General features: G+C 39.8%; 1 protein-coding gene across 3 annotated transcripts in view; it reads right to left on the reverse strand.

Annotated features, from left to right (window-relative positions):
* Positions 1 to 3678: 3678 nt before the first annotated feature.
* LOC127569854 (uncharacterized) overlaps positions 3679 to 25392 on the reverse strand; it is a 39907-nt gene continuing 18193 nt past the window's right edge. For 2 of the 3 annotated variants that reach the window (XM_052014837.1, XM_052014836.1), the window contains 7 exons: positions 21317 to 21484; positions 15820 to 15893; positions 15336 to 15533; positions 12629 to 12766; positions 9860 to 9949; positions 9007 to 9150; positions 3679 to 4274 (listed from right to left, as the gene is read on the reverse strand). In XM_052014837.1, coding sequence (XP_051870797.1) covers positions 4146 to 4274; positions 9007 to 9150; positions 9860 to 9949; positions 12629 to 12766; positions 15336 to 15533; positions 15820 to 15893; positions 21317 to 21484 — 941 coding nt within the window. In that variant the 3' untranslated portion in view covers positions 3679 to 4145. The remainder of the gene's footprint in view (positions 4275 to 9006; positions 9151 to 9859; positions 9950 to 12628; positions 12767 to 15335; positions 15534 to 15819; positions 15894 to 21316; positions 21485 to 25392) is intronic. The other variant, XM_052014838.1, reaches the window with a different exon arrangement.

The raw sequence follows: 25392 nt of genomic DNA on the forward strand, positions 1-25392 counted from the left end.
GTGTCACCATGCTTCTGGCGCCAACGTAGCACACCCACAACTTCCTAACCTGAATGTTTTTGGTATGCGGGAGGAAACCGGAGCATCCGGAGGAAACCCACACAGACACTGGGAGAACGTACAAACTCCTTACAGACAGCGGCGGGAATTGAACCTGGGTCGCTCGCGCTGTAATAGCATTACGCTAACTGCTACAGTGCTGTGCCTGCATTGGTGATCTTTTAAGCTTCTCCCATCTATATGTAACTGACACAAATATGAGAGCATTTAAAAGATTTTGTCTTCCCATTTGGCTGCAAAGAGTTAAAATTGGGAATTCATTACTTGGGGTAATTGACAATGCATCTTGGATCACCATGTAATCTGTTTGGGTTCACATGCTATTGTGATCCTGAAAAATTAGCTGATTATAAACAGCATTATCATGCCTTAGCAGGATGAGACACAAGTCATCCTACCTGTCTGCCCACCGACATATTTCTTCCTACTTCACACTGTGGCAGGGAATCACACTGCTTCACCCCACTTTCTTTGCTCCTCCTGAAGACTATTCCATCAGCTTGGGTGGATACAAGTCCAAGGCTACCTCTGCAGGCCTTTCAGATGTGCATGTGTGATTTCATGGCCCACTCCCATGGGATTGTACATTGCCAGATTTTTGCTCCCCTTAATGGGCATTGCCCAAGAAGCACTATCACCAGGGTGAGTAGAACTTAGCAAAGAGCTTATCTACAGTACATTATGTTACAGCAGCAGGCTGCCATTCTTTGCATGCCAGACTTGTGTTAGTCAAAACATCCTACACATTGCACATAGTTGTCAGACCAGCTTTTTCAGATTTGTATGTCTGCCTTTGCAGGGAAAATTTTTTATTTAGAGATCTGTATGGTCCCTGGCTTGCTTATTGCAGAAGGACCGTACTTGCTGGGTCTTTCACATGGCATAATTTCTGAAGTGAACATTGCCATTCTTTTGAACACTTCATTTGCATGCAAAGACTCAGCTAGGTCTCTCTATCATAGTGACGGTTTTCTGCTTTTAAAGATTTTGCACTAAAGTCTGAAAATTGTTCTTAAAATCATGATTGTATATAGAATTGGCTGTGGGATGTTACAATCAAGGATTTTAGTAAGTTCTATGGAAATGTAGAAGTGAGAGGTAAAACCATAATGAAAAGCAGAGTTAAATAAATTTTGAAGGTGTTCTTAAGCAGTCATAATTTTAGAAGCCCGTCAAGGTTCATGATTTTTACTTTTGCACAAACAGTTGTAGCTGCCTGCAGAAATTCAACTGTTCTGTTTGCTTCATGATGCAAGTAAGTCATGGTCCACAACAGAGCCAGCCACAGAGGATCCTGTTGTCAAGCAAGGCTGTGGCAGTGCCCAATGCTTTTTTTCAATCTTGTCTCAAACAAGTATTTTGTGGGAGTGGAGCTAATCTGCAGGACTAATTGGAAACTTCGATAATTCACCTTCAGAATCAAAGGTCACCCAGACCTCAGTTGAGCTACAATACAGAGATGTTGCCTCTGGACTTTCGGAGGCTGAGCTTAAAGTTGTCATTGACTCGTTCACTGAAGCATACAAGAAGATGGGCCCTGTACTCAACAGCCTCAAAACAGGCCCTCTACTAACCTACCCATCTTCTGACAGTAAAGGTTCATGACAAGGCCTTGCGAAAACTAGGACCACTTCCTACATCTTAACTTCACAGTTGCCTTTGGTGTGGCAGCAGTGTTGACTTCCATCCGAAACAGGATGCTTAAAGATCAAGATCTCAAACCTGGCCCAAAAATCATGACCGAGGTGGCTGTTGCGAATCCTGCTCTGTTTGTTTACTTCTGCGACTTGGACTACTTACTGCAAGCATCTCAAGATGCTTCAAAGATACCAGCACTGCTGTTGCTGCAAAATTCTCTAAATCCACAAGCAGGATATGCAAACCCATGTCGTCATCGTCTCACAGGCCAACGTCCCCATCACTGAGGCCATAATTAAAAGCTGTTGGTTTCACAGGCCAGACACTACGTACTCTGAGATTTGTCATGGGAAGAAGTTACCAAGTGGATAGAGGGAATACTAAAGGATACTCTCTCAGCCTCTGCAACTGAACTCTGGCCCCAAAGGGTGACACCAAGAACCTTGAATCTGGGAGCACACAGAAGTCCAATGTGATAGGACAGGCAGTGCTCTTCTATCAGGCACCAACTGTGGTTTGGAATGGAATATTATATGGAGCTTTAGAAGATGAGTCAAAGCACAAGACTGAATTTCTTAAACCCATACAAATTAATGTTACGTTGAGGGATGAAATGGAGGAAATTCCAGTGGTACAGAAAGAATTAACCAGCATTTGCGTCTCAACATGTTCACCAGTTTTAACTTCAAGGTGGTAATTAAGTTGCTCCCAATAATTTAAAACTTGCCAACTATGTAGGAAACACACTGCTTCAGAGGGCCCATTAGAAATTGCTTCAATTAAGCTTGCAATGCACGTGTTTTTTTCTTGTAACCACCTCTGTTTAACACTAAATAGAATTCATTGGCTTGGAAGGTTCAGACAAGTAGAAGAGAAACATTATGCTCTAATAGGGTTCACTCAATAAAAAGTTTTTCTAAAAAAAAACAATGAAACCTTGTGGTAACATCTGACTGAGACCTTTTAAAATGATCATGTTACAGTGTCCATGTACACTATGAAAGTACTAAATTCGAGATGTTAAAAAAGTGATGTACAAGTTTTGTGTCCTCTAAATGTGCATATTGATAATTTTCTACCTGTTAACAGGATCTGGTATTTAAATGGGGCAATCCTGACTTCTGGCAGGAACAATCTGTTTGACAAATCTATCAACCAAAACCTGGTGTTATTTTTACAAGTTGCATCGTAATGAGTAAAGCAGAGTACCTAACTCTTACTGCAAGGTGAGATATGTCTGAACCATCCAAACCACTAAATTCTGTTTGGTGTTGAACAGAGGTGTTTACAAACAAAAAAATGACTTAACATGCAATGCTAGCATAGTTGAAGCATCTTCTAATGGGCTTTCTGAAGCAGTGTGTTTGCTGCATAGTAGCTCGTATTTTAGGACTTGTAAGAAATGAATTTGGGTTAGTAGATCTTGGTATGAGCAGTTGGTTGTATTGGGTTTACTGGTTTAACCTGAGTCTAATAGATAAATAATAACTTTTATTACAAAAGTAGGAATTGCTGGAAAACATCTGCTGAAAACCACAGCAACATTCTTTCCAACCACTTGCTAGAAGGAATGAAGTCTTTCCAGATTTCTTCATTTCCCAAACTTTCTCTTCAACCTTGCCAAAACCATGATGGTATTTATTTTCCTGCTGTGTCAGTATCCACCATTCACAGTACAGTCGCTACTTCTCTCACCTACAATTTGCTTTCAGAATGTATTCTACCTTTTTCAAAAGAGCCTCTAAGCAGTTGATTAATTTCTTTCTGGGACAAATGCCCAATACCAGTTGCCAATGGCAAAGACACCAATACAAAATATATTCAAGTCCAAGAAAGCTGAGACAAGGGGTCAAGGAGGAGTTCTTGCTGCTTGGTGTTAAACAGAGGTGGTTACAAAACAGAATCATTAACCTGCATTGCTAGCACAGTTGAAGCAACTTCTAATGGTCTGTTCAATTCAATGAAACAAAAACTCAAAATAGATGAGATTTATCTCTTTATTGAAGCTCAGAATACAAGTTGTAGAAAAATTATTTATTGTACATCTCTTGCAATCAATGAATAGATATTAAATTCAGAAATAAAATCATTTTCAAAGAATATTTAAAATAATGGAAATACTAGTATTAACATTTCTTCCAGATATTTGCATTCAAGATCCCACAATGCTTTGGTCCAAAAAGGTCAAAGGGAAAATAATTAAAGGTATCCTGTTCAGTTTCCTGATGTAATAAAAGCTATTTGGTAAGTAGTTGTTGAAAATAAGAAGTTATAGTGCAAATCTAGACTGAGTGCTATATAATATAAAAGAGTGCAACGTCAGAAGTTCATAAATGAATCTATTTCAAACAGATTTGATTTGGTAAGCATATCAGTGCGTGAAATTCAGAGATACAGTAGATTGGATGATTTGGGCAAGAGCCAATAAGTTCCATGCCAAGCCAGCATCAGTCTTTAGAATTTGTTGACCAGTCATATGGAAGATAACCAACTTTGATGGTTCCATGGTTCAGGAGTTCTTTCAGTGCCTTCTTCTTTGGTGAATCTTGCAGGTGCTCAAACACCCATTTCAGCAACTAAACAGGAGAACATATTGTTCAAAATAAGGCACAGTCTTTTACATTGAGAAATAAATTTGAAAAAGAATCTTAAAACAAGTTGAAAAGGTTTTAATTTTTGAGAAAAGTAGCAATTTCCCACTATCAGTCTGAATTACTTTTGTTGTATCTCTGGTCACTCCAGTCACATCTAACCAATTGGCCTTGGGTAGCATTAATTTTTGAAGTATAATGAATAGAGGGGAACTGAGGGAGTAATCCACTGTCTGAAAGGGCAGTGGAAGCAGAAGCCCTCATCGTGTTTTAGTGAGCACTTTTTGAGTGGCAGGTACCAGATTAAGGACTGGGAGCTGAGAAATGGGATTTAATCTGACTGTTTGTCCAATGTGAAAACCAGGAAAATCACTTTCTCTTTCTTACAAACTTGTTTAGAATCCTAAATTTACACAATCAAGGTTAGCTTTGCTCAGTGTTAATGTTCTTAAGGACACCAGGCCATAGGACTAGATGGCTTACTGCTCCTTCGCGTCTGCACTAACATTCATTGAAATCATAGCTGATCCTTTATCTCAGCACTATTTTCCTGCACCATCCCTAGATCTCTTGATTATTTTAATATCCAGAAATCTGTCTGCCTCTGTTTTGAATGAACTTAGGGAATGAGGGAGTGACTGAAGTGCGAGTTGGGTGGCACTTTGACCACAGTGTTTTAGAATAGTTACAAAGAAAGATAGAACTGGTCCAAGAAGGTCAATGCCCTAAACTGGGGCAAGGACAACTTTGGAGGCATTAGGTGGGATATTGTGGAGGTCGACCAAGTGAAACTTGTTTGCTGGTAAAGGGACAACTGGCAAGTGGGAGGCTTTTAAAATTGTGATATCAAGAGTTCAGGAGAAGCATGTACCAGCTGGGGTGAAGGGGAAGGCTGGCAGGTTTAGGAAACCCTGGTTGACGCGATATCAAGGCTCTGGAGAGGAAAAAGGAGGCACACAGTGGGTTTAAGCAATCAGAAACCATCAAATCCCTTGATGGCTTACTAGTATAGGAGTACACCTAACAGGAAAATGAGATGAATCTGGCAAGCAGGTTTAAGAAGATCCCAAGAGACTCTATGGGTATATAAGAGTAAAAAGGTGGCTAGGAAGAGAATAGGTCCCCTTAAAGATGGCCGTCTATATGTGGAGCCACAGGCAATGGGTGAGATTTTTAATGAATATATCTCATCTATCTTTACAGTAGAGAAAATGATGGATGCTAAAGAAATGAGTATCTTGGACCACATATGAATTGCCAGGGAGGAGGTATTGGTGGCCTTAAAGTGCATTAAAGTGGATAAATCCCCAGGGCCTGACCAAGTGCATCCTCGGACCATGTGGGAAGCTAGGGAAGAAATTGCAGAAGCCCTTGCAAGATATTTGCTTTAGCCAAGGTGACGTTCCAGAAGACTGGAGGCTGGCTAATATTGTAAGGTTATTTAAGAAGGGCAGCAAAGACATGCCAGGGAACAACAGGCTGGTGAGTTTGACATCAGTGGTGAGCAAGTTACTGGAGGGGATTCTGAGGGTCAGTATCTATCAACATTTGGATAGACAAGGTCTAATCAGGGATAGTCAGCATAGCTTTGTGCGTGGGAAATTGTGTCTGACAAACCTCTCCGTTTTTCAAAGAGGTAACCAAGAGGATAGATAAGGGTAGGGCAGTAGACATTGTCTACATGGATTTTAGCAAGGCCTCTTTGACAAGTTCTCGCATGGGATACAGGGAGAGATGGTCGAAGATTATTTCTTGGACTGTTCTGTAGTGTGCCACGGGACCTTTGTTGTTAGTTGTTAATATTATTTGGATGTACAGGCATGATACCTAAAATAGGTGATATTGTAGACATGAAGGTTATCAAACATTATAGAGGGATCCTAATCAGCTAGGTAACTGGCCTAAGGATTGGCAAATGGCTTTCAATTTACACAAGTGTGAAGTGTTGCATTTTGGGAATTCAAACCAGGGTAGGACTTGTACAATGAATGGTCAGGCCCTGGGGACATTGTGGAACAGAAGGATCTAGAAGTACACGGTTCACTGAAAAATGGTGTCACAGGTTGACTGGGTGAAGGCCTTTGGCTCACTGGCCTTCATGAGTCAGGGCATTGAGTATAGGAGTTGGGGCATTATGGTGCAGTTGTACAAGATGTTGGTGGACAGCACTTGGAGTATTCTGTACAGTTCTGGTCACCCTGTTATAGGGAAGACATGATTAAACTGTAAAGAGTGCAGAGAAGTTTTGAGGTTGCTACCAGGATTTAAAGGCCTGAATTATAGGGAGAGGTTGGACAGGCTACGACATTTTTTCCTAGGAGTGTAGGAGATTGAGTATAAAATCATGAGGGGCATAGACAGAGTGGGTGCCCATAGTCTTTTTCCCAGGAAAGGGGAAACTTAAACTAGGGGGCATAGGTTTAAGGTTAGAAGTGAAAGATTTAAAAGGAACCTGAAGGGCAACTTCTTTAATGCAGGGGGTGGTGTGTATATGAAATGAGCTGCTAGTGAAGGCAGTTGAAACCGGTACAATGACGACATTCAAAAGACATTTGGATAAATACATGGATAGGAGGGATTTAGAGGGATTTGGGCCAAATGCGAGCAAATAGGGCGAGCTTGGTGGGCACCATGGTCAGCATGGGCAAGTTGGGCTGAAGTGCCTGTTTCCATACTGTGTTACTCTAGCTTGATGACCAAGCTTCTGTAGACTTGTGGGGTAGAGATTCATCCCTCCCTGCATGAAGAAATCTGTCTTAGAAGACCTATCCCTTATTCTGAAATTTTGCCAGGTGAAGCATCCAGTCTGTGGGGAGCTGGAACATCAGGACTCTTCTAGGTGGCCCTAATGGTAACAGACTGCCAACACTGCAACGCTGTCATGGTCTGGGAAGATGGCCTGCTCATATAACACATCAGTGGGAAGGGCACACCAGAAGATGAACACAGTCTTCATGGGTGAGTTTTTGCTGTTAAGAATGAGCTGGTCTGATATCTCAGCAGCAACAATCCTTTGGGATAAAACAGATAATGACTCCTAGTTTACTCTAACAACATAGTGCAAATGGCCCTAGCTTTGAAAACTAAAGATGTGGCCAAGGACAATTTTCACTTTGATCTTGAAACAACTCGGGACCCACTGTTCAGGGAGAGATAAACTGAGTCTCCTGAAGGCCAGAATTGGAAAAGACACAATCCACTGCAGATACAGGGAGCAGGAAAAGCTAATTCCCCAACAGGGTTGTCTTCGGACAAAAAGTTTGGTGTATGGTCTTTCCAACTAAACGGTGTTGTTAATGACAAGGGCAACAAGATCTCATATCAACATGCCCACATCCAGGCACTGTTGGACTATATCATCACCCAAGTGAGATCGCAGGGGCATCCACATCACCTGCGTCACTGATGACTGTTGTACTTTCCACCCCCTCATCTTGATCATCCCACAATAGGAGCAATAGAAGCTGTCACAAGTAAATCAATGCTGAAGGGTTCAAGGACCACAAAGATTTTACTTCTCAGACAGCACCTCTCGGACAGCCTAGCAAATCCCCAACCAACAGGAACTGCAGAATGTCCACAACATCTGGATTGCCCTGAAGTCCATAAATAGCACAGGTGAAGAAATTTTTTTGCATCTCTAGTGGAACAGATTTGAGAAGGCCCACGTGACATGAGTTAATTTGTACTTAAGTTCCAAGTCTCAAGGAAAAAGAAACTGATCTAAAGGGACCTGAAGGCAGAAGATTAACAGAAGACCTGGGACCTGAAGAATAGATGTTCAGAATGCAGATGTGTGCAGACTCTTCAGTACTGCCAAAGTCATCCAAGGCCCCATCCCACTTGAGAGCCAATAACTGGGAAAAGCCTTAAGAATACTGAGGCAGTCAGGAACTATTGGAAGGAGCACTGTAAAGAACTTCAACCACAACTCTGACCTTGACATTAGCACTCTTGACTCCGTTCCACAGCAACGTATTAAGTCCAGCCTTGCTGCCATCCCAACCACGTACTTGTCAAAAAAAAACCATGTACAGCTCAGAAACAAGACTGGGAGCAGACTACATGCTTGCTGAAGTTCTAAAACTTGGCAGAGAGGAACTTGGGTCACATATTCACAACCTTGTCTTTCCCTCTCTGGGACAGTGTAACCATGACTACCTTTCAGAAAGGAAACCAATCCAATTGAGTTAATCAGAAGAGTCACCCTGTCGTCTGTCACAGGGAAAGCCACTGCCAAGGTCACCCTCCGCTGCCTCCCCTACAAAAGAGTAGGGGTGATGGGTGTCATGGTCTGAAAGGATGGTGGATGAGAAAACTGCACCACATTTAGGGTGTACTTGGATAAAATTTTGAAATACTGTAACCCAAATACCAAAACTGGGAAGTGGATTTGGCTTCAAATAGATTTATTTTTGGCTGGCTTGGGCACAATGGGCTGAATGGCCTTCTCCACTGCTGTCATCTTCTACAATACATTTGAATTGAAATTGCATTTCAACTCAAATGTATTTTCGAAGGTTTCAGCAGTGGATAAGGCCATTCAGCTGTTCTTGATAGTAAAAAGGACCTTTTTGTAAATTGGTATTGGTTTATTATTGTCACTTGTACCGAGGTACAGTGAAAAACTTGTCTTGCATTTAAATGTTTTTAAATACATTTACAAAAGGTCATTTTCACTGAGTCCAGAGCTGAAAACTACCAATTACTTCCTTACCTTTTCATCTGTTCCACCAAAATCGATTTTATACCATTTGAAAATTTGACTCAGACGAACTTCCTTTTTGGCCACATCAACTTGACAGCCATCGGCACCATCGAGAAATGCTTCAGCTGAAATCTTTAACTGCTGGTCAATGTCCTGCAGTTGGATAACAAAACACATTTCTGATTTAGCAAAATCTGCATCTTCTTACCACCACCCTACACATTCATTTGTGCATTGCTTAGTGGCTTGCAGTTCCTGAAACAACAGCTGACCTCTAGGTATAAACTAAATGCAGGGCTCCAGAAACCCTCTGATAATGTGGCCAGTATCACATGTACCAATAACCATAAGGAGGCTACTTGCTTGTGGTGGAAAAAAAACAGCCAAACTCACAGTTCTATTCTCGATACCTGGAGACGTACTTTCCACAGGTGTCATTTGATGTCCTTGGCTGTTCTTGCTTCTGATCGAGGATCTAATGGCTAACTTGTATTAGAACACTAGTTAAAAATTCAGTTAAATGATTTTTGTTTTTTTTTGGGGGGGGGGGGGGGGAGTTGGGGGGAAGAGGAGCCATTTTCTAATTCTACTTTGAGTTTATTGCCTGGCTAATTCAAGTTGAATGTGATTGGGCCACTTGTTTAGCCATCTTGGCCTTGCAGCTTTCTGGCAGGCCAAGATTTAAAATGTGAAATAAAATTCTAATTCAACTGATGATTGGAAACTTTTTAATTGTGTGGTTAAGTAGTAAAACCCAAACAAGATTTGAAAACATCACCCTAAATTTAAGCTAGAGAACTAACAGCTGAAAATAACACTAAAAATCTCTGAACAACATTTTAAAACAGTAATTGGAACAAACCTTGGCAGAGTAGGTCTTGATGGCAGGACAGCTTAGGACTCCACAGTTTAAAGCAAAATGAATAAGTGGTTCCACTTCCTCCAGAGCAGCCTGAAAAATTAGCTTGAGTCAAATTTATTGAAATATGAGTGAACAAATCTTTCAAAAAGAGGTAACAAAAAGTATTGATGAGGGCAGTGTGGTTGATATAGTTATTCTGACTGGAGGTCTGAGAGCAGTGGTGTTCAACAAGGATCAGTGCTGAGACCTGTTGTTTGTGATGTATATAAATGATATGGACAACAATGCAGGTGGGCCGATTAGTAAATTTGCAGATGAAGTGAGGAAGGTTGTCAACCAGTAGGAAATGAAATGGCAGATGGAGTTTAATCCAGACAAGTGTGAGGTGTTGCACTTTGGGAGGTCAAATGCAAGAGGAAAGTATACAGTAAATGGCAAGACCCTTGGTAGCACTGATGTACAGAGGGATCTTGGGGTACAAGTCCCTAGCTCCCTGAAAGTGACAACACAAGTAGATAAGGTGGTAAAGAAGGCGTACGGCATGCTTACCTTCATTGGTCAGGGTGTTGAGTATAAAAGTTGGGAAGTAATTTTGCAGTTGTATAAAACGTCAGTTAGGCCACATTTGGAGTACTGTGTGCAGTTCTGGTTGCTGCATTACAGGAAGGAATGTGGAGGCTTTGGGGATGGTGCAGAAAAGGTTCACCAGGATGCTGCCTGGATTAGAGAGTATTAGCTAAAGGGAGAGGTTGGACAAACTTGGATTGTTTTCTGTGGAGTGTTGGAAGCTGAGGGGAAACCTGATAAAAGTACATAAGATTATGCAAGGCATCGACAGGGTAGATGGTTACAGTCTTTTTCTCAGGATAGAAATGTCAAATACTAGAGGGCGCAGCTTTAGGTGAGAAGGCGAAAGTTTAAAGGAGATTTACAAGACTTTTTGTTTTGCATAGAGTGGTAGATGCTTGGAATGCACTGCCTGTAGAAGTGGTGGAAGCAGATACAATAGCACTATTTAAGGTGCATTTAGACAACCACATGAACAGGCAGGGAATGGAGGGATATGGACCATGTGCTGGCAGATGGGATTAGTCTAGCACAGATGTTTGTGGGCTGAATGGTCTGTTCCAGTGCTATGTAGTATTCTATGTGGTCGACGTGGACTTCAGTAAAGCCTTTGAGGTGGTCCCACATGGAAGCCTGATCCAAAATGTATGTTATCCATGGCAAGCTGCCAAAATGAATCAAAAATTGGCTTGGTAATAGGAGGCAGAGTGTGATGATGGAGGGTTGCTTTTGTGATTGGAAGCCTGAGACCAGTGGTTCGCTAAGGGATCAGTGCTGGAACCCTTGCTGTTTGCTATTTACATTAATGACTTGGAATGAATGCAAGAGGTATTATTAGTAAGTGAGACCAAAATTAGTAGTGTTATGAAAGTGAGGACAGTAGTTGTAGGCTACAGTATGATAATGATCAGTTAGTAAGATGGGAAGAGCAACGGCAAATGGAATTTAATCCTGACAAGTGAAAGGCGATGCATTTTGGGAGACTAATCTACATTAATGGTAGAGCCTTAGGAAATATTAAGGAATAGAAGGATCAAGGTGTTCAAGCCCAAGGATCCCTGAAGGTGGCAGCACAAGTAGATAAGGTAGTATATGGGATACTTCACTGCCAAGGCAAAGAATACAAGCGCAGGAGGTTATAGTACAGCTTTATAAGACATGGTTAGGCCACAGCTGGAGTACTGTGTACAGTTCTGTTAACCACATTATGGGAAGAGCATGACTGCATTGGAGAATATGCAGCAGAGGTTCACCAGGATGTTGCCTGGGGTGGAGCATTTCAGTAATGAGGAAAGATTGGAGGGGTGGGGGAAGAATGGAGGTATACAAAACTGAGTGGCATTGACAGGGTAGATGAATACCTCTGCTTTGACTTAAAGTCTCCTGCTAAAACTGGAGGACATATATTTAGATCAAAGAGCAAGAGGTTTCGAGGGAGGCAGAACCTTTTTCACCAGAGGGTGGTTGCAGTCTGGAACACACTGCCTAAGCAGATCCTTCACAATATTTAAGTATCTAGATGAGCATTTGAATTGCCAAGGCATAGAGGGATATGGTCCAAGCACAGCTAAATTGGGTTAGTATAGATAGGTACAAGATGGTTTGCTTGGACGTGGGCTGAAGGGCCTTGTTCTGTGCTATATGACTGGAAACCCATGGGTAGGCATGGATTGAACAAACCAACAACACAAAGCAATCCCTTGATCTGCTGTTGATTGCTCCAATGCAGACGAAGTTGCACGTGAGTAGCAAATACACTCTTTAAGTAAACAGTTGCTTCACCTAGGGTGAATGTTTGATAACATTAACTGCCCTCAAAGGTGATGGTGAGCTGTTGTTTCAAATTATGGATCTGTAACCATATTTCTAACATGCCCTTTCACATGATCAGAGCAAAATACAAATCAAATGACATTGGCCTTTTGGGATCCTTGGAGGATGATGCTAAGGAAGATAAACCTACACAGTTAGCTCTGGCTGCTCACCAATAATGAAATGCCAGCAGTCTAACTGGGTACAAGTTTATCAAGTATCACAATTCTAGTGCATATTTTCTAGCACTATATAATTTAACTCAAGGAATAGCAGATTTAGTCAATGAAAAGTAAATTTACAGAATAATTATCTGCCTGATAGGGAATTACCCATAGAATTATTTATAAACACATGTGTGCACATGCAGACACACACACACGAACTAACCTTGAGACGTGGATCACCCTTTGAGAAAGGTTTTGTCACTTGAGCAATGCCCTTTTGGTTCCCACGCAGTACACCATTCTCAATATCTTGTAGTGTAAAGACTTCTCCACCAATTACATAACTTGCAGAATTAAAAAACTAAAAAAAAGCATGGAATGGTTTTCAGAGGAGGTTTCATTTAACACAATAACAAATAATTTTAACTTAAGTAATATCTAAGTGTAATGACCATTAAATTCTCTTTGCTGTGCGATTCTATATCACCAACACTTATACTTAGAAGACAAGAGACATTGATAATGAAAGTGTGGCACTTTTCCACCATGCTTTCATACTTATAATGATAATTAATACCAGTTTCTAATGAATAATCAAGAACCCTTGCCATCTGATGAACTGGGTTATGCAAAGGGCTAGAAACAAGCCTTTTACCTCTCAGGCCCAGATTCAAACCCAGGCCAGTCCACTCACAGGAACAATGGTTGTATTAAACATCATAATTTGTTACCAATTGGCAAGCTCACAGAAAAGAATGTAGAAGAAATATTATACTAGTTCACTGGGAGATGCTCTTCCAGTGGTGGGAGTGAATATTGGAACAGAGCAGATTCTGTTGGCTACATGAAATGGAGAGCTTCATTTCCCAGCTCTGCCTCATCTTGATCAGTAAAATGTCCCTGTCACCCTCCACACCATCAAGCAGGAACAGATGGATCATCTGTATCAAACAAATGTATTGTCTGCAAACTTTTTAATTTTCAGAAGCTACATTGCAAGTAATATTGAATGATGCAAATACATTTGGAAGGATGTTTCCTTTAGGTTAACTGGGCCAATGAATGTAAAATAGAAGCTCATACAAAAAGTCATTAAAACACAACAGAGAACAAAGGAAAAGTTGGTATCTATGGAACAGTGACGAGGAATGACCAGAAGAGGAATCTTAGCAGTTTCACAGAATAAAATTGTGATATCATTATTGCAAAATATAACTGCAATATCAAAGGGTGTTTCCAGGTTGCAATGAGGTTATAGCTCTGCCTTTCAAAGTAATGGTTGTTATTATCTAGTAACAGAAAGGATAATATTGCTGGAAAGTTTAAATGTTGGAGTAGCTGTGATCCTAGGTGTAGTTAAAGTCTAAAATTCTGGAAATACTCAGCTAAACTGTGGTTGGTCTCCAAGTGTGGATGAGGCGACTGCATTGCAAACTGCAAATGCTGTACTAGATTGAAAATAGGGTAAGTAAGTTGATGTTTCATCTGGAATGAGTGTTTGTATGCTGAAGGGTGGAAAAGAAGAGCTAATAGGACAGGTGTTGCATCTAATGTACAAAAGCCAAATGATGGTGCACCAGAAATGTAAAGAAAAAGTTGATGGAGATAATCAGCAGATTAGGAAGTGTGTATAGAAAAAGGAAGATTGTTAGATTTCAGGCTAATAACCTTTCATCTAGTTCATGCCCATTCACATGTGACTCTATGCCTTGGGAATTCAAGTGCTCAAAAGATTTCAGCTGGTTTTATATAAAATAATGATTTCTCAGGTGTTCACATCAAACCATTGAGTTTTGAAGGCAGGTGCATGGTTGAACATTTACTAAGAAGATATTTGCAGAAAAAAATTACAGCATGTTTTTAATATGTTGAGTTCTACAGACCACTGGCATGCATTCCGGCTAAATGATGTAGACAGACATAAGTGTTGGTTAAAAGGATTAAAAGCCTCAAACAATATTAGAAATGAGAAGAACTTACTTCTCCCATCACTAGCCCAAATGATGCCATTTTCAGAATAGAGGTCAATGCAGGTTACTAACTCTTTCAAGAAAAAAGGAACTGCATAAATATCTGGTTCAGACAGACCTTGAAAGCCACAGGGTTAATTATAAATTGGAATGATTAAATTCTACCGAGGCACAATAGGTCAGTGAGTTGACTAAAGGAGAGCAGCAGACTGCAAATGAATAGCTGACAAAAATTTCAGAATATTGGTCCTAGGTTTTACAAATAGAGACAAGGAGTGAAAAGCCAAGAGGATATGCTAACCCAATAAATAAAAGTCATTTAGCCCCAGCTGTTGTATTGTGTTGACCATTTATGGAAGACAAAGGCTTTGGAGAGGATGATGAAAAGATTCACTAGAACTACTGCAGAGTTAAGGGATTAAGGTTAGACCAGGGAAGCTAAGGATATTCTCCCAAGGAGTTTAGAATCATTAATGGGTGAAAAGGAAAAACTGCTTCCAATGAATGAAGGATCAATATTCAGAAGATACAGGGGGCACACGTTAGCATAGCAGTGCATTGTATGGCCATAACTCCTCCCAAGATCAGCCAATACTTTGGCAATATGTTAAGTTACTCTTGGGTAAAAGAAACATAAATTTGCCATTCTGTTCTGATATGGATGGATCAACATTCAGTTTTCATTTCGGGCATTTGCAGGTTTTACGCAGCACATACCCAATGGCCTGTGGTGCTGAAAAACAACTTTCTTGCTGTGCTATAATACTGTATATTGAGGCTGTGGTAACACTGCATTAAAACTAATCTCTACAAATGTGCACCTATGCAACATAACTTGGCTCAAATCCCTATCTCTGCTCAGATGTGACAGCACCTCACACCTATTGTACATTGGAAGTGTTACATTTGTGTGTTGATATTCTGCAAAAAAAATTAAAAATTGCTAGTTTGAGATCTTACTTTATATCTCTGCCACATGTTCTTTGGTGGTTTGTATTTAATATTTCCATGAATCACTAATGCATTGTACACGTTGATGAAGAATGCCAGTTTCTCATTTCTACTGAGATCATCAAACTTCAAACGCTGCAGCTGTATCGCAAGTTGGCAATACTCCTCAAAAGTTGGACTACCAACCATGGATTTGTAATCTACAAACTACAACAAGAATAAAAGAGTTATTTGTTAATTAGATCATAGTTCCTTCAGCAACCTGGTGATCACATTTCAGCGAAGAAACTCTTGTTTAGTAGTTGCCTCTCAAATCAAACTAAACATTTTAAAGCAATTCATGAGATAATTATGAGAAATATATTGAAACATAGAAACTGAAGCAAAGTTTGATTAGCATAATTAAGACGGCTTGAAAATTTAAATGCAAATTGAATAATGTACAGCGGACTTCAGGTACAAGAATTTCTCCTGGAAATAAGCATTGACTAACCTTGCCATCAGGTGTAATGTGTTCTGAGAACAGCTTCAGAATTAAATCTCTCATAACTTCAGAATGTCTAGATGCTAAAGTATGACAGATTATTCAGTAAATTAATATTAAAAACAAACATGGAAAATGTCAAACCATATTATTACCTTTGACAGGGGATTAGATACACGAATCCTGAATTTTCATCTCAATTGGACACCCTTGTGATGCAGAAAATCACCATGATTTTGCATTCATCATTCTGTTACATGATTTGTTAGTGTGGCAACACAATGGGTGACTGTAACTCCTCCGAAGATTAGGCAACACTTTGATAAAATGTCAACTCATTCTTGGGTTTAAAAAATGAGACGAATTTGCTCTTTCTATTGTGTTTTGGGTGGACATACTTCCAGTTTTCATTTCTGGTATTTGTAGGTTTTATTTTCATATTTATGCACTATTTTCCCTCTTGGGTTACAATCCCCTCAGTTGTGCTTTTATCCCTTCCCTTACTCAACTTTTTCCTCCCAGGTTCTTGTCCATTTACTTCACAATATTGAAGGTGCATTTAACATATTTATTGGAGTTCTCTGAAGACACAACCGTTGGGGTAGTTAGAACCAGTAGATGCATATAGATTTCCAAAAGGCAGTTAATTAGATGCCACATAAAAGTTTACTGCACAAATTAAGGTCTTGTGGAATTGAAGTCAATGTGCAGCAGTATGGATAGAGATTAGCAAGCAGAAATCAGAAAATAAGAATAAATGGATCATTTTCAGGTTGGCAAGCTGTAACTAGTGGAGTGCCATAGCTGTCAGTGTTAGGGGCTCAGCTTAACTTAGATACAGTGAACCCAGTCTAATATTTGCAAGTTTAATGATACAAAATGAAAAATGGAAAAGTTCTGAGGGGATTAAAATAAGATTTCTGCAAAGGTATGTAGACAAATTAAGCAAGTAAACTAAAAGATGTCAGATAGAATAAAATAGGAAATGGAAGGTTATCAACTTTGAGAGCTAGCCTTAAGTAATGTAATACTATTAAATGCTGATGTTCAGCGAGATCTGGGTACCTTCATACAAGAAAGACAAGAGAGTTAGCAATCAGGTGCAGCAGGTAATTAGGAAGGCAAAGGGGTTGGAATACAAGAGTAAGGCGGCTTGCTACAACTATGGAGAATAGTAAGAACACCCTTAAAAGTACTGCATAAAAAAGGTTCATGAGATTGATCCCTGTCCTCTTAGGAAAGATTGAATGGAATGGGCCTACATTCTCTGAAACATGGAAGATTCTGAAAGGGTATCACAGTGTTGATGCTGAGAGATCGTTTTCCCTGACAGGACAGCCAAGAATCAATGGACACCAGAGCAAGCTCTCAGTTGTCCACTGCCAAGCATCAGCCTTGATTATTAGATTGATTTTAGTCCTCAACACTGAATAAAAGCAAAGATTCCACAAACCCAAGGAACTACATTTGAACATGTGACGACTCAACTTGAACAGAAAAATCATTGTCTCTTTTCAGCATGCAACATCACAACGGAGTACAAAACTACCAATTTACCACAGTAACCAGTCAAGGGAAACAATATATGCAGAATTAGAAGCAGAGAAAAGCAAGATAAGGGGTGGAACAAAAGAGGATGAACGATCGGCAGAACTGAAATGGCAAAGAGCTAATTACTGGTATACCAGCAGCAAACAAAACATGAATGGAACAAGGAAGATTCTTAACAGGGCTAATACATGAGCAAAAAGCTATTTTAAATCACAGAGAAAAAGGAAATTACATGGGCAGTTTATAGAGATATAATTAGAATAAGCAGATTCTGAGCTAAAGGCAAAAAATAATTGTGTGTGTTAGGGAGGGAGTCGGTGGTGGCAGAGAGAGAAGGGAGGCCAGAATAACTTTAGAGAGACATTTCTCTTTAAAAATGGGATCTGAGTGTTAGGGTGGGAGTTGGTGCAGTCAACAGCATTAGAAATGGTTCTATCAATAACATAAACAAGATGCAGAATTAGATTTCCTGTTTAACTGCCACATTGATAAAGTGGTGTGCTCTAGCATGAACTGAAGAAACAGCTTTACATTATATATACACACACACACACACACACACACACACACACACACACACACAGGTATCATCCCTGTGGGTATCTGAGTAAGATTGCCAACACAGTCAAAATAGCAGTCACAAATGACCAGGTTAACTCTGGCCAAGTTCATTTAACTGAGGAACTGAGTCAATCTCTGGATGTTAAGAAGTGAAGGAATTATGTAATATTCAACCATGCCACAGGACTAGTGCACCTCTGGAAGGAGGGGGCAGCAGAGGACAAAGTCACAGTTGCAAGTAGTAGAAGCTGAAGCAATGCAGGAAATTGTACATAAACTGATATTTACAACAGCTTAAACAAAAGGCAGCAGGACAGGTAAGTGAGGTGATTAGGAAGGTATAATGGATACATTCCCTCATTAACTGGGGCATTGAATACAAGAGCAGGAAGGTTATTGTACAGCCACGTAAAACATTAGTTAGGCCACAGCTGGAGTACTATGTGCAGTTCTGCTCCCACAGAAGGATGTATTTGCTTTGGAGAATGCAGAGGAGATTCACCAGGATAGTGTTTGGGATAAAGTGCCTCAGCTAGAAAGAGAGACTGGACCGGCTGAGGGGAAACCTGACTGGGGTATGCACAAATATGAGGGATATTGATAGGGTAGATAGTAAGAAACATTTCCTTATAATAGAGGTGTCTATAACCAGAGGGCAAAGGGTTAAGGTGAGAAGGAGGAGATTTAGAGGAAGAATTGTCCACCCAATGGGTGGTTGGTATCTGGAATGCACTGCCTGAGTAGATGATGGAGAGTGGTCCTTCCACAACATTCAAGTATTTAGATGAGCCCTTGAAGTGCAGTGGCACAGAAGGCTGCAGGCCAAGCAGTGGAAAATGGGATTAGTAGAGATGAATCCATTGCTTGTTCTTTCTTTCTTTACTGTTGCTGTTTTTGTCACCCTCATGTCACCTTTCACTTCTGCACAATCAAACATTTCACCTTCCTAATCCTCTGCTAAACCATCGCATCTTCCTTGCTCTTTACCCTATTCTCCCAGGCTTGACATCCCCTTGAGTAGGCACAGAGCTGCTGCATGTCCCTCGCTAAAGGATCCACTGAGATATCTGCTATCTCATTATTGTAAATAACTTTATCTGGCTCTTCTCTCTCGCTGATATTCACACCGAGAATCAAAGAAAATTTATGACTCATGAGGCCATTCAGCCCATCGAGTCGATGTCAGTTGTCAAATCCTTTCCAGTCTAATCCCTCCTTCTGACACTTGGTCTGCAGCCTGGCAGATTACAAGTACTCCTTCAAGCAAGTTTAGATTCTTTCTCCAGTCTGGGGGAAAAAAAAACAATCTCCTCTTCTCCCCTCTAATTCCCTTACCAATTATTTCAAATCTACCCCCCCATTTCTGACCTATTTGCAAAGGGGAAAAGGTCCTTCCTATTTACGCTACTGAGTACTTGGAAGGGAAGTACAGGAAATGCACTGGTAGGAGCCTGCCAATCACAAAAAAAACCCTGTTAATTATTACTCTTCGCTTCCCATGCTAAATCTGGCCAAATTATTATCAATACCACAAAAGTGATTTTCCATTGACACTCCTTCCACCTGCCCTGCTTCATTCCTTAAAACTAGAATTCCTCATCTTTAGTTGGCTTTGCTATATATTGGCTAAGAAGCAATTTACTGTTACACTGAAGAGGAAAGGGGAGGGATGAGGGAACACGAGAAACACGAGTAACCAGGAGTTACCCAAAAACTAATAATTGCAATGCAGTGCAATAACTATATTCCCCAAGACCACCTCATTTTCCTTTCCCTCACTGTAGGTACCATGAGGTGACTTGTAGCACTGCTAGTAATGTCAGTCTGACTAATTTTAATTCACATTGGATAGTGGGCTGACCCTCAACCGTTGGTTCAGGTAGCAGCCCTGAACCCTCCCCCTACTGAGGCAGAAGCTTAGGGTTTCAAGTCCAACACAAGATGTACATATAAATCTAGACCATAGGATATAGATTTAAAGAAATCATGCGGCACAGAGGTAATGCACTGTCTTTAGGATGAGATGTTAAACTCAGTGCTATGTCATGTGGATGGAAAAAATCAAATGGCACAATTTTGCAAAACAGCAGTGGATATTTTCTGGCTAATCCCATAACCAGCACATTCTGTACATCCTAGCCAATTCTCCAATCAACATCACTAAAATAGATTTTGTCATTATCACAATGTTGCAAACTTGCTGTTCTGTTTCCTAAGATAAAATTAGCTTCAAAGTACTCTGGGCTATCCCCAGAAGCGTGAACCATAGCAGTTCTCAGAACTGTACGGCTTAGTACAGCTGTACAGGAACAGATTTAATAAAATCCTTCAAAGTAAATATACAATTAACTTGTGAATTATCTGCCAGAACTTGTTCACTCATTTCTTGGCACGTAGCAACAGTAAAGAAAATAATATTTATAAAAAATTTAAACCTAAAGCCCAGCTCATTAGAAGAAATAAAGACCTGAAATGCTGGTTTCAGTAAAATCATTTTGCCAAGCACCATAAAAGTAGCTCAGGTGAAATCATTTGTTTGAAATAAAGTGGAATTAACAGACTCTCCTGAATTCTGTATATTTCCATACCACTGTTACAAGTAAAATTCATCATAAATCTCCTCAGATGCAATTTTAAATTTAATGTTTAAAATTTAACATTCTTCTGTCCACAACTGTCCTCTCTATTTTCCCATTTTTTAATATCCAAGGTCAGAACACATATACCACTCTGCCTACAAGGACCTAACTCCAACATCAAAATATTGTAAACTGCTGCAACAATTTGATTTGGTCTACACCAATTCACCTCCTCTATGAAACAGCTTGGTCCGAACTACTGGCTTTTAATTTAGCTGAATCTACTCAGTTATCAAAAGAAGCAACCTTACAACTAATAGAGAGCACACAGTTTCCAGCAATCAGCCATGGATTCAAACCAAACACACTATTCTAACTCAGTGCACCTTCCAACTCCTACGTTTTAATCATTTATATAGGATCAACTCAATGATGGATTTTAAAATATCTGGGATGTGATCTTGCAAATTGTTGTTGAGTTACATTTAATGAATTCTCTGTGAGGTATTTATCAGTGAGATCGGACTAAATATTTTACCTACCCTCGAAGTTGGTACCTACCCTGCTTCTAATTTATCATTAGTTGTACTTAATGTGAATGGTGGCGATGGCTGAATGAGAAATACAGATATAATGATAGAGAATGAGATTTCTTAGTTATGAGTTGATGAAGTACATTAGATCATCTGGAAAAAGCTGCACAATATTTTTAGATAGTAATCAATGTAACTTAAATACCATCTATCGCGATTAGACGGGCTGGACTGTGAATCCTCTGCTACACATCAATTGGAGAAGTGCAAAATATTACATACCGGAAACTGCTCGAAATTCTGCTGTAGCTCCAGAATTTAATGCTGATGCAGAATCATGCTCCACCAATCTGTACAGGGTGTCGTTATCTTCAAATCCTTTTTCACTCAGAGGATTTAAAAATTTCCTGTTTATCAAATCTTTCGCCATTTCAATTGCTGCAGGTTTATCTAGATTAAATAAACATTAATTTAGCAAAATGATTTGAATTATTCAGTATAAAGATTTTTTAAAAATTCAAACAACGCAACTATTTATAGCAATGGGAATGGCCAGGAGCTTCCAGGAAAGCGTTGACCTGCATGACTGTCAGAAACTCGTGATTTCCACATGGATATGCAAATCCCAATGCTGTGGTTGGCTCTTTACTGTTCACAGTGCTTTGTTGCTGAATTACTTTACAGTGGAGAATCTGCATGAACAACCCGCAGTACTACTTTTCAATTCATTTCGATAGGAAAAACTGCAAGGGACTAAGTGTTAACTAATTCAGAATTTTGAAAGATTATTAATATATTTAACTTTGTTCATTTTTATATTTAATAGTTTGAAATAGCTCCTGAGAAACATTTGAAATATCTTCAATGAAAAAACATTTAGAACTGTTCCCCCTCTCCTACACCTCCCTCCCTCCCCACCCCTTCCTAAAGGCATTAGGTTGTGGACAACCCTGTGTTTCAATCAAGCTATCTTTTCACAGGTTTCCTCTGGGGAACTGCACAACGTAAGTTCGCACTTTGTTCATAGTTTAGCATTGAGCATGGACAGCTTGTCGCTGACAGAAAATTCTGGCCAATACATGTTCTTAGTCAAATCTCAGCGGCTTCGCTTTTGGCCCTTAATATGTCATCCACCAGCTTGTATTTTTAAAATTGCATGGGCTTGAAATTGGATCCAAAAAATCTATTTGTGTCTGGTTTTCATGTGTACATCACATATTAAAAGAGGGATCTGCATGTTCTGAAGGGGTTGTGACCATTTCCAAATGTTCCACCCATCAGGAAATCGGGCCGGGTAATTCCTGTAGGTGTCAAAGCCCCATTTACTTCACATATGGGATGACATCATTAATGGGACAGACTTGTTTCTGAATCTAACTGAGCTAGGGTCCCAGCAGAAAGGATAAATAAGATGGTCACATCTGACAGAGGTATATAGGATCACGAGGGGCACAAAAAGGGTGAAAGGACATAGTCTTTTTTCCAAGGGAGGGGGTGCTAAAAACAAGAGGGCATAGATTTAAGATCAGAGGTGAGAGATTTAAAAGGGATATCAGGGACACCCTCCTCATGCACAGAGTGGTGCATATTTGAAATGAAAACATTAGCAACATTTAAAAAGCTATCTAGATAAGTACATGGATAGGAGAGGTTTCGAGGCCTATGGGCCAAATGCGGGCAGATGGGACCAGCTCGCTGGGCAACACAGTTGGCATGGATGAGTTGGGCCGAAGGGCCTGTGTTGTATGACTCTATGTCTCTATAACTAATATAGTAAGTGGGGAGGGTGGGAGATGGGATTAGAAGATTCAGAGAAAAAAAGTCAATATTAATGTATAGTATAAAACAAATGAAAGGAGGACAGAATGTTATTCAGAAATTCTGCTATAAGCTCTACAGTTGAAAATAAACAAACAACGCAACATAATAAAGTTGGAGAAAAATAAGCAATAACTGAGCAGAAGGACAGTTCGGGGTGTGGGGCCAAGCACAAATGCATGAAGTATATGCAACAAACTGAATGAATTGCAGTTGGAGTACTGACTATTGTGTACTGAGATAAAGCTGAAAACTAAGTATACAAGGTTATAAGGTCCGTCAGAAAAATATTGAAAATGGTAGAGTAGCTTTGAGGATTAGGGAGGAAATAACTTCAATGATGCAAGGGAATAACAAGAGGCAAGCAGGAAGAGAATTTATGAACAGAATTTAAAAAAAAATAGAAAACTATTTAAGACTATTTGGAGTTGCAAATAGAAGTTTTAATGGCAAAATTCTAACTTTCCTTTAGACTACAATAAGTTAGCTCATGTCAGAAGGGTAGTGCATTCCTTAAGCATATTCTGCATAGTATTTTGCAACAATATTCCCTAGAACCAACACAGAGGCAGGCCACTCTAGGTTGAGTAATGAGGTGTGAGCCAAAGTTAGATAGCAGCACACTGGAACAAAGATTTACATCCTGGGAATCAGAATTTGAGCAAGTTCAATATGTTTCAAAAGGGAGAAACACAAAATAGCCACTGAAATTTTAAGATCTATATAAAACTGACTTTGGGTAAGGCAATGGAGACAGATTACCCTAGGCAGAAAAACAACAAGCAGAACATTATAATAAGTGGGAGGTGCTCAGAAAGAATATAATGTCATATAGAAACAGTTTATAGCCCTAAGGGCTAAGAGCACTCCATGCCAAAAATACAGCCATGCATGAGTAAGGAGATAAAGGACAATACAAAACTAAAATGGTAAAAAACATTCAAAAATGTAAGACTGAGAGTACAGATCTGAACGACCAGAAGAGGTACAAACTGTAATGAAAGTTGGGGGGGTGGGGGTGATATAAATTTGGATATCTGCCAATATTAATGTTCATCTGAGAGCAACAGATATTTTTTCTACAGGACATAATCTGGAAAGGGAAAGGGTTGGTATATGGTGTTATACACGAGATCAGCCACTCATTGTAAGGCAGAGCAGCCTTGAAGAACTGAATGTCCTCTACTGTTCCAATGCATTAGATTCCCTACCTACCAACAACTTCCCTCTTCATTTCCACTACTCAAAATCTTTCACAAAACTGGAATCCTATTTGACATTCTAAATATATATTCACTCCATCACCAAGGTAAACCATTTGCACCTTTGTAGGGTCGCCTGCCTCCACACAATCCTCAGCTCTTGAAAACACTTAGCTGTGTCAGTGTCAGGTCTAAACCTGGCTATTCCAGGGCCTTTTGACCATTCTTGTACATTGTATACAATGTAAATTTTAGCTCATTGAAAACTTACCTGGCCTTTTCCAAACTTGCACCTGGTTATGTTTACCCATCACTGTTATACTCCCTGATCTACATTGCCCTCAGTCCGCCAATGCTTCAATTTTAAAATTCTCACCCTCACTTCCAAGTCCCCCTACTGTCTCTTCCTGCTAATCACTGTAATCTCCTTTAATTCTGGTCCCTTGAACATGCCCAATTTTAGTCCTTCTACCATCGGCAGCTGTGCCTTTGTTTATTCAGACCCCAAGCTCTGGAATTCCCTCCCTAAAGCTTTCTGCTGCTCTCCTTCAAATTCCTTAAATTCTACTTCTGAACAAACCTTTGGTTACCTGCCCTAATATTTCCTTATGTGACTCAATAACAGAATTTGCTTGATTACATTTCCAAGAACACCTTGCAAACTTTTATCACGTCATGGGTTCTATGTGAGTGTAAATTTTTGCTTTGCTCCATAAAGAGAGATTAGAAATAATGAGATGAGCATAGAAGGCCTCAATCTGATTGCACTATGGTTCTTTTATACAGTGCAGGTCCTGGCCAGCCAGCCTGAGCCTGATATGATCTGGTCTTGCCTTCAATCATGCATGTTATTTGACCAGCTTTGAGCAGTTCTACTTCACATCTTACACCCTTCTCCCATGCTCATCCTGCAGGTACCAATCCCACTGCCAAAAAAAAATTCAATGCAGAAATTTTATTCCTTTGTTTATCCTATATTGATCAGAAACGTCTCTTCTTGATAACTGGATTTTGGAGAGAAGCTTCTTGTCCAAGGATACTTTAGGTCAAATGTTCCATTTTAAAGATTGAGAAATCAAAATTCCAGATATTAGTTTGTGCTTAAAAATAACCTGCCTGACTTGTGAGGTGTTAAATTAAATGTAACATTTCCTGGTAAAGGGCTGTCAAGGTTAAACAAGAAACACCCGCCTAACAATTCCACTGTTGACCAAACTCCACTCAAATCAATCTGCGATAACCTCATTTTTTTTAAATTGCTCTTAAAAAATGGTTGGTTTTTAAAATCTGATTTTCATTTTTAAAATCCTTTCTTGTACTGCTGCTTCCTGTTAAAGC

The sequence above is a fragment of the Pristis pectinata genome, chromosome 4 (genome assembly GCF_009764475.1).
Source record: "Pristis pectinata isolate sPriPec2 chromosome 4, sPriPec2.1.pri, whole genome shotgun sequence".
Taxonomy (NCBI): domain Eukaryota; kingdom Metazoa; phylum Chordata; class Chondrichthyes; order Rhinopristiformes; family Pristidae; genus Pristis; species Pristis pectinata.